The sequence below is a fragment of the Coregonus clupeaformis genome, chromosome 17 (genome assembly GCF_020615455.1).
Source record: "Coregonus clupeaformis isolate EN_2021a chromosome 17, ASM2061545v1, whole genome shotgun sequence".
Classification (NCBI taxonomy): Eukaryota; Metazoa; Chordata; class Actinopteri; order Salmoniformes; family Salmonidae; genus Coregonus; species Coregonus clupeaformis.
In genome coordinates this window covers 21,466,077-21,478,117 of record NC_059208.1, presented here as the reverse complement: position 1 = coordinate 21,478,117, position 12,041 = coordinate 21,466,077, and the positions used below count along the sequence as shown (strand labels likewise).

Below are 12,041 nucleotides of genomic sequence, written 5' to 3'. Positions count from 1 at the left end.
CAGCCACAGACCATTTCTGCAGTTTCTTCAGAAGTCTGATCTCTCCACTAATTCGACTGCGCTTCGACCTTAATTGATTTCAGATGCCTCTGAGACCTTTATAATGCCAGCATAGCCTTTTGATGTCTGGTGGCCCCTCAGGAAACCATTGTGGAAATGCACCTCAACAGTGAGTGTGATACTATAGTCATTGGGCTTTTTAGACTGGGGAGTCGGAAAACCTTTTATAGTGTGGCTTCACTGGTGTTTGTCACTGTCTGACACACTAACTGTTGGCTGGACTTGAAGTATCAACTGGACTGGACTCAAGTGTTACTGTTCAAATGAAGCCCGATTTACCTATCAAGACAACCCATTTTAGTGCTTACAGGGAAAATGTCTCATCCTCTTGAGAGGCAGCTGATTGAGTCCTGCTGTTCTTTTGAAAGAAAAAAACCTACCGTATGTACTGAGACAACAGAACTTATACCTAGTTCTAGCAGGCCCTACTAATCAAACACAGAGCTACAGAACAGTTCACTGTTGTAGTACAGTTTTATTGGTTATAAAACAAATAATAAAGTAAAAAATAAATAACTTCCTAATTCAGTTTCAAAGGTTTGGTGGTCTGGTGAGACATTCCACTGGTACCTGTTTGTTCTACATTATGAATTCCATTTCAGTCCAAAAACACAAATTAGACCACAGGCCTAACTATATTCAACTCTCCTCTTCTCCTCACAGTGGACGGGCCCCACGTTGCATAATCATAATAACAACAAATTGGAACGGCAATAAGGAAAACATAAAACTTCACAGATTTGTGGAGCTCATCACAAGTTCTTCTAGCACCTTCTCTGTGTACTTTTGCCTGTGACGAGTTAGTGTAACTAACACCTATTCGTACAAGACCAAGTCCATGTCAATTAACAATGCGATAACAGTACGATTGGACAGAACGTGTGAGAGTCTTACAATAGCTGTAGTTTTCTTTGATAGGACAGTGGTTAAAGTTTGGTTCCTCAATGTTTAGGCTTACTTAAAAACAAATGCCTCATCGTACAATAACAGTGAGGGAAAGGCTGCTTCAACAGAGGTCACAATGTCTTATTAAATCAAGAAGAGAGGCCACTGTACACAAATACTGAGGAATCATTGTGAGAACTGGCTTGACAACTTAAAGATTGAGGGGAAAGTCAACATGGAAGCACTGAAATGTAAATGACACATGGTTATAAAAAGCTGACAGCCTGTACAAATGTCATCCATTCATGATCTCAAATTACAAAAAGATGTTTGACTTATTACACATCAACCCAACGACACAATCCAGTAATTCTCAATGCGCTGGCATGCAACTGCACTAAAAAGGTAAGTAATTTTAATGTACATCATTGGGCATAGTTTCTCTTCCTCAGTCCCCCTACATCCCACACACCAGCATTTACATAAATCAGGCACTTTTCGGATATCCTAATCTGACATCGCTATCCTACAGGAATAGCATACAGGAGACCCTGGCTAGCGACACGGGGGTATCTGACGCCTGCCGTACATATTTTTGACATCTTCATTAACCCACAGGGACTTAGAAAGGTGGTTGGACTGTCTGCCTGCTCAATAACTGTAGACAGCTTTCTGTCCTGTCTGGGCTTCTCCAATCACCTCCACTTCTCCTTCAGTATCTGCTGCAGCTTCGCTCCTCTGTCCAGTCTGGTCTGTGTGTCCTGTCTGGGCTGTGTTAGCGGTGGCTCTCCTCTGTGTGACCACGTCTCTGGAGAAGCGCCTCATCATTATCCCTGGGGACCTTAGCTCAGTGTCCTGGGAGTGGGATTGGGGTGCAGGGTAATTGGGCTGGTAGTACTGAGGGGGGTAGCCTCTATACCCAGCGTATGGGTCCTCTTCCTCATCATCTTCCTCATCCTCATCGTTGTTGTAATTTCCATGGGGGTCATAACGGCCAGTGGGGTCATAGTTTTGGTAGTTGGTGTGGGGGAGTTGTTGTACTATGGTGGGGAACATTGGATCAGTGGATGTGTCATGATGTTGGGTCATCACTAGCAACCTCTTTCTAAACTACCACTGCTAAGTTAGCTTGTTGCCTGGGGTTAGCAGAATGACGGACAGGAGAAAGCAGACAGAGAGCCACAGGCACAACATTGCTGTAGTGTGAACAACACAGTGTGTAGCTGTGGATGTATAACAGGGAGGGTGAGCCACAACAGTGGTGGTGAGTGGGAATCTGATTAGTATTTGTCATTCACAAGGATGCCTTGATCAGGAGAAAGCAGATATACACAGGGAGGAAGGAAGATGGTGGCTGGTGGGTTGGGTGAAGCAAAGCATTGTCTAGAAAACAATATCTTCTGATTCATGTCTTTAGAAAAATCAAGATGGATTGTTTTCCAAGCTGGGGTGATGTGATGCGAGGTTAGCAAGCACTACACACTGTCTGATGACAGGCAGAGATAGATGGAGAGCGTAGCGCTTGTTTGAACACAGTGGTGGTGATCTCAAGGGCTAGGTAGTGGGGCGGGAATGGGTTGGAGAGGAGAGAAGAGGAGGGGAGAGGGTGGCTGATGGTCTCTATGTGGGGAGAGAAGAGGGGAGAGGAGAGGGCGGCTGATGGTCTCTATGTGGGGAGGAAGAGAGGGTGGCTGATGGTCTCTTTATGTGGGGAGGAAGAGAGGGTGGCTGATGGTCTCTTTATGTGGGGAGGAAGAGAGGGTGGCTGATGGTCACTTTATGTGGGGAGGGAGGGAGGAGAGGGTGGCTGGAACTAAGAGAATGTTGCTCAGTAGTCATTCTCATATTCCTGTTCCCGTCCTCCTTGAGTTAGAACCAGAACAGAGGAGACAGACAGAGAGACAGAGAGAAACACGGATCTTACGTCAGTACAGATGCAAGACCACATAACACCAACATGCTACCATTCCAAATACCACATGGACCCACTAGTGGATGTGCTAGTCAGTATCTCTGACCCACTAGTGGATGTGCTAGTCAGTATCTCTGACCCACTAGTGGATGTGCTAGTCAGTATCTCTGACCCACTAGTGGATGTGCTAGTCAGTATCTCTGACCCACTAGTGGATGTGCTAGTCAGTATCTCTGACCCACTAGTGGATGTGCTAGTCAGTATCTCTGACCCACTAGTGGATGTGCTAGTCAGTATCTCTGACCCACTAGTGGATGTGCTAGTCAGTATCTCTGACCCACTAGTGGATGTGCTAGTCAGTATCTCTGACCCACTAGTGGATGTGCTAGTCAGTATCTCTGACCCACTAGTGGATGTGCTAGTCAGTATCTCTGACCCACTAGTGGATGTGCTAGTCAGTATCTCTGACTCGGACTGCTGTGTTATGGCAGCTGCTCATCAGAGCTCTGAAAGCAGACATGTAGAGACACAACATAGTGCTGTCATCTTTATTTCTCTTTCTTCATGTAAGAAAATGTAATAGATGTAGAACAGTGAAAACAGAGTCACACAGGATACATGGTTTTACATCCAGTATACTTACAGTATACTAACTGTCATGCACAACGTGTGGCGATGCATTTTATGTCAAATGCATCACCACATGTTACTGTAAGATACAATCCCATGTTTACCACATCTGTGTGAATGTACCAATTGTTCAATGACAAATACCCTGCCTGAATTCAATCAAAACAGCTATAGCATAATTGTGTTCGCTGCTGGGAGTGACCGTGGAATGTATTAATCAATAGTTGTGATCAGTGTGGTAGGTTTTCTACATACAATACAGTATGATGATAGCTTCTCAGACAGACTCTCTGAGACACTTCATAGTCTAGCAGGGATGAGCCAAGACATGCTCACTCATATTAAACCTTCATAGTGTGGATGAGACCATAAACTTCTCACGAGAACATACGTCACATCATAACATTTCGATAGCTCTAAAATACTTTACGAAATTTATAAGGACAATTACAATGTCAATCTCTGTAAGATTTACCAGTCGCCAATTAGTCAGTCACTGGGAAAATACTTTTACTAGATGGAAAGTCAGGGCAGAGCCAGACACTGGAGTTGTTTATGTCCTGAAACGATCTGCAATAAACATTGTCAAGTGTCTTTCATTTCATCTAATGAAAATAACACTAACCATTCGTCTATACAAACTGGGTCATTGTCCCTTCAAAATACTGGGTCAAAATAGCAGATGACTAGAATGACATTACTCTCCTGTCATTACGGTCACAACTGCAACGTAGGATGAAGAGAAGACTTTAGATCTGACATACAAAATACTTTCTGTTACTCCCTCTTTCTACATTTAGGTTTTGATTGAATTCAGGAATAATATACACTGAGTGGGCAACACATTAAGAACACCTGTTCTTTCCATGACAGACTGACCAGGTGAATCCAGGTGAAAGCTATGATCCCTTATTGATGTCACTTGTTAAATCCACTTCAATCAGTGTAGATGAAGGGGAGGAGACAGGTTAAATAAGGATTTTAAAGCCTTGAGACAATTGAGACATGGATTGTGTATGTGTGCCATTCAGAGGGTGAATGGGCAAGACAAAATATTTAAGTGCCTTTGAACGGGGTAATTTGACACAACTGTGGGAAGCATTGGAGTCAACATGGGCCAGCATTCCTGTGGAATGCTTTCGACACCTTGTAGAGTCCATGCCCCGACGAATTGAGGCTGTTCTGAGGGCAAAATCAATATTAGGAAGGGGTTCTTAATGTTTTATACACTCAGTGCATAACCATACACAGTATCCATCATATTTAATGTAGAGTGGTATAAAACCCAGTTCCTCCTAGTAATCTCAGTCCTACAGTATCCAGAACATATAGATAGGGATATCTATGTGTTCCGATGGTGGTTACCTCCAACGTTGTAGCCCAAACAGGAGTTCTGGTCACAGTAGCCAGCAGCACCAGCGGGGCCCGTGGATCCAGGGGTGCCCGGTCGCCCTGGGGGGCCCTGGCTGCCTGGTCTACCTGGGGGGCCCTGGCTGCCTGTACGGCCCTCTCCTAGAATACCTGTGGAGGCAAGATACACAGTTAGTAACAGGACCTACAAGGAACAAAATATATACCAAAAACCAGTCTCTTGCTACGGCTGACCATGTTGTAAACTGTAGAGATAAAATAATGAAAACAATGTTTTATGAATCGTCCCTCCTGTTACTTCTGCGATGACAAACTAGGATGTAAAATAGTCTGTGTGTTGTTGAGTGTGCAGACTACAGGCAGTGTGTCTAAATATGTGTAGGTTCCCTCAGAATAATGCCCTGAACCCAGATCAGACAGTTTGGATTAGTTTATTATCCTACTTCTGTTGAAGTTTCCACTACAGAAGCCTGTCCTTCAGCCCAGTTCCAGCCCAGTTTGACTACAGCAGCCCAGTTTGACTACAGCAGCCTAATCCCAGCCCAGTTACAGCCATGAACACACAGATCTATGTTTGCTGACATGGCAACAATCTGAGGCGTTGTGGTGGTCAGTGAGATATGAGTGGAATCCTCTGTCGGGTGGAATATTTGTGGGTGGAATATATACTCTCATTTACAGAGTTCTGCTTTTGGATTAAAAAAATATCATCCCTGATTTCCAGCAAAGTAGTGAAACCTCTGGCAGAACCCACAGTCTGTTTTGCCATTAATACATTTCAGAGAACTTTGTCAGAGCTAAGTATCAATTAAACAACAATCACCAGCATTGTCCTGTATTGATATATGTACAAAGAAGAATCAATACAAAGGGTTTGTTTCTCACAAAAATATTGTCCAAACATCTGTTTGACATTCTAGACAGCAATCCAAAAAATATAAATTTAAAATCCAAAACACATGAGGATTTTTCTGATGTTATTAAAAGTTTCAAGTGTTGTTTTCTTTATAGAAAACCCATAGTAAGAGCAATTTCACTGCAGTCTGAATACACACGAGCTGTCAATCAAAAAAACACTGTGGCCTTTGATTTACATGCTTTTATTTAAGTGTGTCAGCCGTTAGTGTCCCATGGAACCCATACTGTTCTACAAATACCTCTCATTATAGTGCTGGATTGTCTGTATAAGAAGGTGGTAGTGAATGGGATGCATATCTACACATGCATTATCTGGGATTTCTAATTGCTTGAGGGAGGATTGTGGCGGGAAGGTGAGGGGGGGTGATGTGAGGATGACAAGGAGAAGTGTACACAGTGAACATACTGCATGTGGATTAGTATACACGCTGCCACTACATACTGCATGTGGATTAGTATACACGCTGCCACTACATACTGCATGTGGATTAGTATTCACTCTGCCTCTACATACTGCATGTGGATTAGTATAAACTCTGCCTCTACATACTGCATGTGGATTAATATACACTCTGCCTCTACATACTGAATGTGGATTAATATACACTCTGCCTCTACATACTGCATGTGGATTAGTATAATCTCTGCCTATATATACTGCATGTGGATTAATATACACTCTGCCTCTACATACTGCATGTGGATTAATATACACTCTGCCTCTACATACTGCATGTGGATTAATATACACTCTACCTCTACATACTGCATGTGGATTAGTATAAACTCTGCCTATACATACTGTATGTGGATTAATATACACTCTACCTCTACATACTGCATGTGAATTAGTATAAACTCTGCCTCTACATACTGCATGTGGATTAGTATAAACTCTGCCTCTACATACTGTATGTGGATTAGTATAAACTCTGCCTACACATACTGCATGTGGATTAGTATACACGCTGCCACTACATACAGTGGGGAAAAAAGTATTTAGTCAGCCACCAATTGTGCAAGTTCTCCCACTTAAAAAGATGAGAGAGGCCTGTAATTTTCATCATAGGTACACGTCAACTATGACAGACAAATTGAGGAAAATACATCCAGAAAATCACATTGTAGGATTTTTAATGAATTTATTTGCAAATTATGGTGGAAAATAAGTATTTGCTCACCTACAAACAAGCAAGATTTCTGGCTCTCACAGACCTGTAACTTCTTCTTTAAGAGGCTCCTCTGTCCTCCACTCGTTACCTGTATTAATGGCACCTGTTTGAACTTGTTATCAATATAAAAGACACCTGTCCACAACCTCAAACAGTCACACTCCAAACTCCACTATGGCCAAGACCAAAGAGCTGTCAAAGGACACCAGAAACAAAATTGTAGACCTGCACCAGGCTGGGAAGACTGAATCTGCAATAGGTAAGCAGAAAAAATCAACTGTGGGAGCAATTATTAGGAAATGGAAGACATACAAGACCACTGATAATCTCCCTCGATCTGGGGCTCCACGCAAGATCTCACCCCGTGGAGTCAAAATGATCAAAATGATCCCAGAACCACACGGGGGGACCTAGTGAATGACCTGCAGAGAGCTGGGACCAAAGTAACAAAGCCTACCATCAGTAACACACTACGCCGCCAGGGACTCAAATCCTGCTGTGCCAGACGTGTCCCCCTGCTTAAGCCAGTACATGTCCAGGCCCATCTGAAGTTTGCTAGAGTGTATTTGGATGATCCAGAAGAGGATTGGGAGAATGTCATATGGTCAGATGAAACCAAAATATAAATTTTTGGTAAAAACTCAACTCGACGTGTTTGGAGGACAAAGAATGCTGAGTTGCATCCAAAGAACACCATACCTACTGTGAAGCATGGGGGTGGAAACATCATGCTTTGGTGCTGTTTTTCTGCAAAGGACCAGGACGACTGATCCGTGTAAAGGAAAGAATGAATGGGGCCATGTATCGTGAGATTTTGAGTGAAAACCTCCTTCCATCAGCAAGGGCATTGAAGATGAAACGTGGCTGGGTCTTTCAGCATGACAATGATCCCAAACACACCGCCCGGGCAACGAAGGAGTGGCTTCGTAAGAAGCTTTTCAAGGTCCTGGAGTGGCCTAGCCAGTCTCCAGATCTCAACCCCATAGAAAATCTTTGGAGGGAGTTGAAAGTCCGTGTTGCCCAGCGACAGCCCCAAAACATCACTGCTCTAGAGGAGATCTGCATGGAGGAATGGGCCAAAATACCAGCAACAGTGTGTGAAAACCTTGTGAAGACTTACAGAAAACGTTTGACCTGTGTCATTGCCAACAAAGGGTATATAACAAAGTATTGAGAAACTTTTGTTATTGACCAAATACTTATTTTCCAACATAATTTGCAAATAAATTCATTAAAAATCCTACAATGTGATTTTCTGGATTTCTTTTTCTCATTTTGTCTGTCATAGTTGACGTGTACCTATGATGAAAATTACAGGCCTCTCTCATCTTTTTAAGTGGGAGAACTTGCACAATTTGTGGCTGACTAAATACTTTTTTTCCCCACTGTACTGCATGTGGATTAGTATACATTCTGCCTCTACATACTGCATGTGGATTAGTATACAAGCTGCCTCTACATACTGCATGTGGATTAGTATCAACTCTGCCTATACATACTGCATGTGGATTAGTATAAACTCTGCCTCTACATACTGCATGTGGATTAGTATAAACTCTGCCTCTACATACTGCATGTGGATTAGTATAAACTCTGCCTCTACATACTGCATGTGGATTAGTATAAACTCTGCCTCTACATACTGCATGTTGTCTGGATATCATGTTTATTGTCTGTCTGTATTGGGTAAATCCATTTGAATTCAATCACGTTTTGACAGCATCCTTTTTGATAAAAAAAAACTTTCCATACATGTTTGCCCATGAAAGAAGTGGTCAGAAAGTGACTTTTTGGATCTGAATGCCAAAACATTTCAGAGATAAATGTGCTCAAAGTTTACCCATTTTGCATACCCTACTATACTATGAGACATTCATGTCTTCATCACTGAAAAGATTGAGATTGATATTATTTAAAAGTTTACAAACAGGGTTGACAAATTGTTTAATAATGGTATGGTGGGGTATGCAAAATGGGTCAACTTTGAGCACCTTTATTTCTTGAATGTTTTGGCATTCAGGTCCAAAAAGTCACTTTCTGGCCACTTCTATCATGGGGAAATATGTATGGAAGATTTTGTTCAAATCAAAAGGGGTGCTGTCAAGAAGAGATTGAATTCAAATCAAAGGGGCTGCTGTCAAAAAGTGATTGAATTCAAATAAAAAAGGGTGCTGTCAAAAAGTGATTGAATTCAAATTAAAAGGTGTGCTGTCAAAAAGTGATTGAATTCAAAGCAAAAAGGGTGCTGTCAAAAAGTGATTGAATTCAAATAAAAAAGGGTGCTGTCAAAAAGTGATTGAATTCAAATGATATACCCTATATTCTGTTTATTGAATAGTGGCAGCACCACTATTCAAATTCCTGAATATGCAAATGTTTTGGCGAACAAAGGTGATTCTGATTCTGTAAGATGGAAGGATGAGAGGGAGGAGTGTGATGGGAGGATAAGAGAGGAGTGATGAGAGGATGTAAGGGGATGTTGTGCTGGTCCTTACCTGGTGGCCCTGGGGGACCTCTGGGGCCCTGTGTCCCCACACCTTGACTCCCCCTCTCCCCCTTCTCTCCTGGGAAACCTGAGGACAGACCACACACGAAGAAGATATTACTTTGACCTTAACAGAAAGTCACCATGTCCTCATGTAACTTCTTACATTCTCCTAGTACCTCTCTGACACCCAGTACACTGGTCTTCATCTAGTCAGACTAACCCTAACCCTAACCCTTCTCCTAGTACCTCTCTGACACCCAGTACACTGGTCTTCATCTAGTCAGACTAACCCTAACCCTTCTCATAGTACCTCTCTGACACCCAGTACACTGGTCTTCATCTAGTCAGACTAACCCTAACCATTCTCCTAGTACCTATCTGACACCCAGTACACTGGTCTTCATCTAGTCAGACTAACCCTAACCCTTCTCCTAGTACCTATCTGACACCCAGTACACTGGTCTTCATCTAGTCAGACTAACCCTAACCATTCTCCTAGTACCTATCTGACACCCAGTACACTGGTCTACATCTAGTCAGACTAACCCTAACCCTTCTCCTAGTACCTATCTGACACCCAGTACACTGGTCTACATCTAGTCAGACTAACCCTAACCCTTCTCCTAGTACCTCTCTGACACCCAGTACACTGGTCTTCATCTAGTCAGACTGCCCTCCTCTACTATGCCCTGCCAAGCAATGCTTTAACTGCTCAGTAAACCAGTACTCTTTCCTCTGGTGGCTGTACCCAACCTAGTCCATTAGTATGCCTTGGTTTCCCTGCCCTACCGTCCCCTGCCAAGCTGAACCAAGCCAAGCTCCTGCCCTACCGTCCCCTGCCAAGCTGAACCAAGCCAAGCTCCTGCCCTACCGTCCCCTGCCAAGCTGAACCAAGCCAAGCTCCTGCCCTACCGTCCCCTGCCAAGCTGAACCAAGCCAAGGTCCTGCTCTACCGTCCCCTGCCAAGCTGAACCAAGCCAAGGTCCTGCCCTAGTGAGCCCTGCCAAGCTGAACCAAGCCAAGCTCCTGCTCTACCGTCCCATGCCAAGCTGAACCAAGCCAAGCCAAGGCCCTGCTCTACCGTCCCCTGCCAAGCTGAACCAAGCCAAGCTCCTGCTCTACCGTCCCCTGCCAAGCTGAACCAAGCCAAGGTCCTGCCCTAGCGAGCCCTGCCAAGCTGAACCAAGCCAAGGTCCTGCCCTAGTGAGCCCTGCCAAGCTGAACCAAGCCAAGCTCCTGCTCTACCGTCCCATGCCAAGCTGAACCAAGCCAAGGTCCTGCCCTAGCGAGCCCTGCCAAGCTGAACCAAGCCAAGGTCCTGCCCTAGCGAGCCCTGCCAAGCTGAACCAAGCCAAGGTCCTACTCTACCGTCCCCTGCAAAGCTGAACCAAGCCAAGGCCCTGCCCTAGCGAGCCCTGCCAAGCTGAACTTAGCCAAGGTCCTGCCCTAGCTAGCCCTGCCAAGCTGAACCAAGCCAAGGTCCTGCCCTAGCGAGCCCTGCCAAGCTGAACCAAGCCAAGATCCTGCCAAGCTGAACCAAGCCAAGGTCCTGCCCTAGCGAGCCCTGCCAAGCCAAGCCAAATCAGAGGAGTGGTGGTGTGTGGTGTTGTTTAACACCAGGCTGACACTCTGTTTATGGTGTTTAACACCAGGCTGACACTCTGTTTATGGTGTTGTTTAACACCAGGCTGACACTCTGTTTATGTGTTTAACTGACTGGAGGAGAGAAGCAGAGGCCCTACTGCTAACTACTTATGTGTCAGACGAGACTGTTGATGTTTCTACAGTAGCTGACTACTGCTGACTAGCCTCATCTCTCTGCTCTCTGCTCTCCCTGTACCATTATCAAGTCTGTTCTAATTGGCAACACAAAGACTATTGCTGCAGACGCTCAAACATGCTGCATCTCTATGTAAATAGTTCAGGTTATGTTTGTGTATAATGTTCTGTCATATTCCTGTTTGTGTATAATGTTCTGTCACATTCCTGTTTGTGTATAATGTTTTGTCATATACCCGTTTGTGTATAATGTTCTGTCATATTCCTGTTTGTGTTTTATAATTTTTTTGGGGGGGGCTAGATCAGCTTAATATTGCAGATAGATTGTAACTTCCATCAATGTAATTGTCTGCATCACTTCCAATCCCCCATGTTTTTTATATATATATACATATATATATACATATACATACATACATACATATGTCACACCCTGGCTCTGGGACTCTATATGTTGAGCCAGGGTGTGTTCATTCTATGTGTTCTGTTTCTATGTTGGGTGTTCTAGGTTGTGTTTTTCTATGTTTGCCTGTGTGACTCCCAATCAGAGGCAACGAGTGTCAGCTGTAGGCTGGTTGTCTCTGATTGGGAGCCATATTTAAACTGTCTGTTTTTCACTTTGTGTTTGTGGGTTTTTGTTCCGTGTTCGGTCATTGTCACCGTGGACTTCACGAGTCGTTTATTGTTTTGTTTCGTGCTTTACTATAATAAAGTAACATGTTCGTTCATCACGCTGCGCATTGGTCTACTTCTCTCCCTGACGATCGTGACAGAAAAACCCACCATACTAGGACCAAGCAGCGTGTCCAGGAGCAGGCAGACTGGA

The 12,041-nt window shown here is 43.9% G+C and overlaps 1 protein-coding gene across 1 annotated transcript in view; it reads right to left on the bottom strand.

Annotated features, from left to right (window-relative positions):
* Window positions 1-515: 515 nt before the first annotated feature.
* The window catches only part of LOC121586073 (collagen alpha-1(XIV) chain-like), a 235,092-nt gene continuing 223,566 nt past the window's right edge, over window positions 516-12,041 (bottom strand). The window contains exons 46-48 of the mRNA XM_041902529.2: window positions 9,444-9,521; window positions 4,853-5,008; window positions 516-1,985 (exon numbers count right to left, since the gene is read on the bottom strand). Coding sequence (XP_041758463.2) covers window positions 1,597-1,985; window positions 4,853-5,008; window positions 9,444-9,521 — 623 coding nt within the window. The 3' untranslated portion in view covers window positions 516-1,596. The remainder of the gene's footprint in view (window positions 1,986-4,852; window positions 5,009-9,443; window positions 9,522-12,041) is intronic.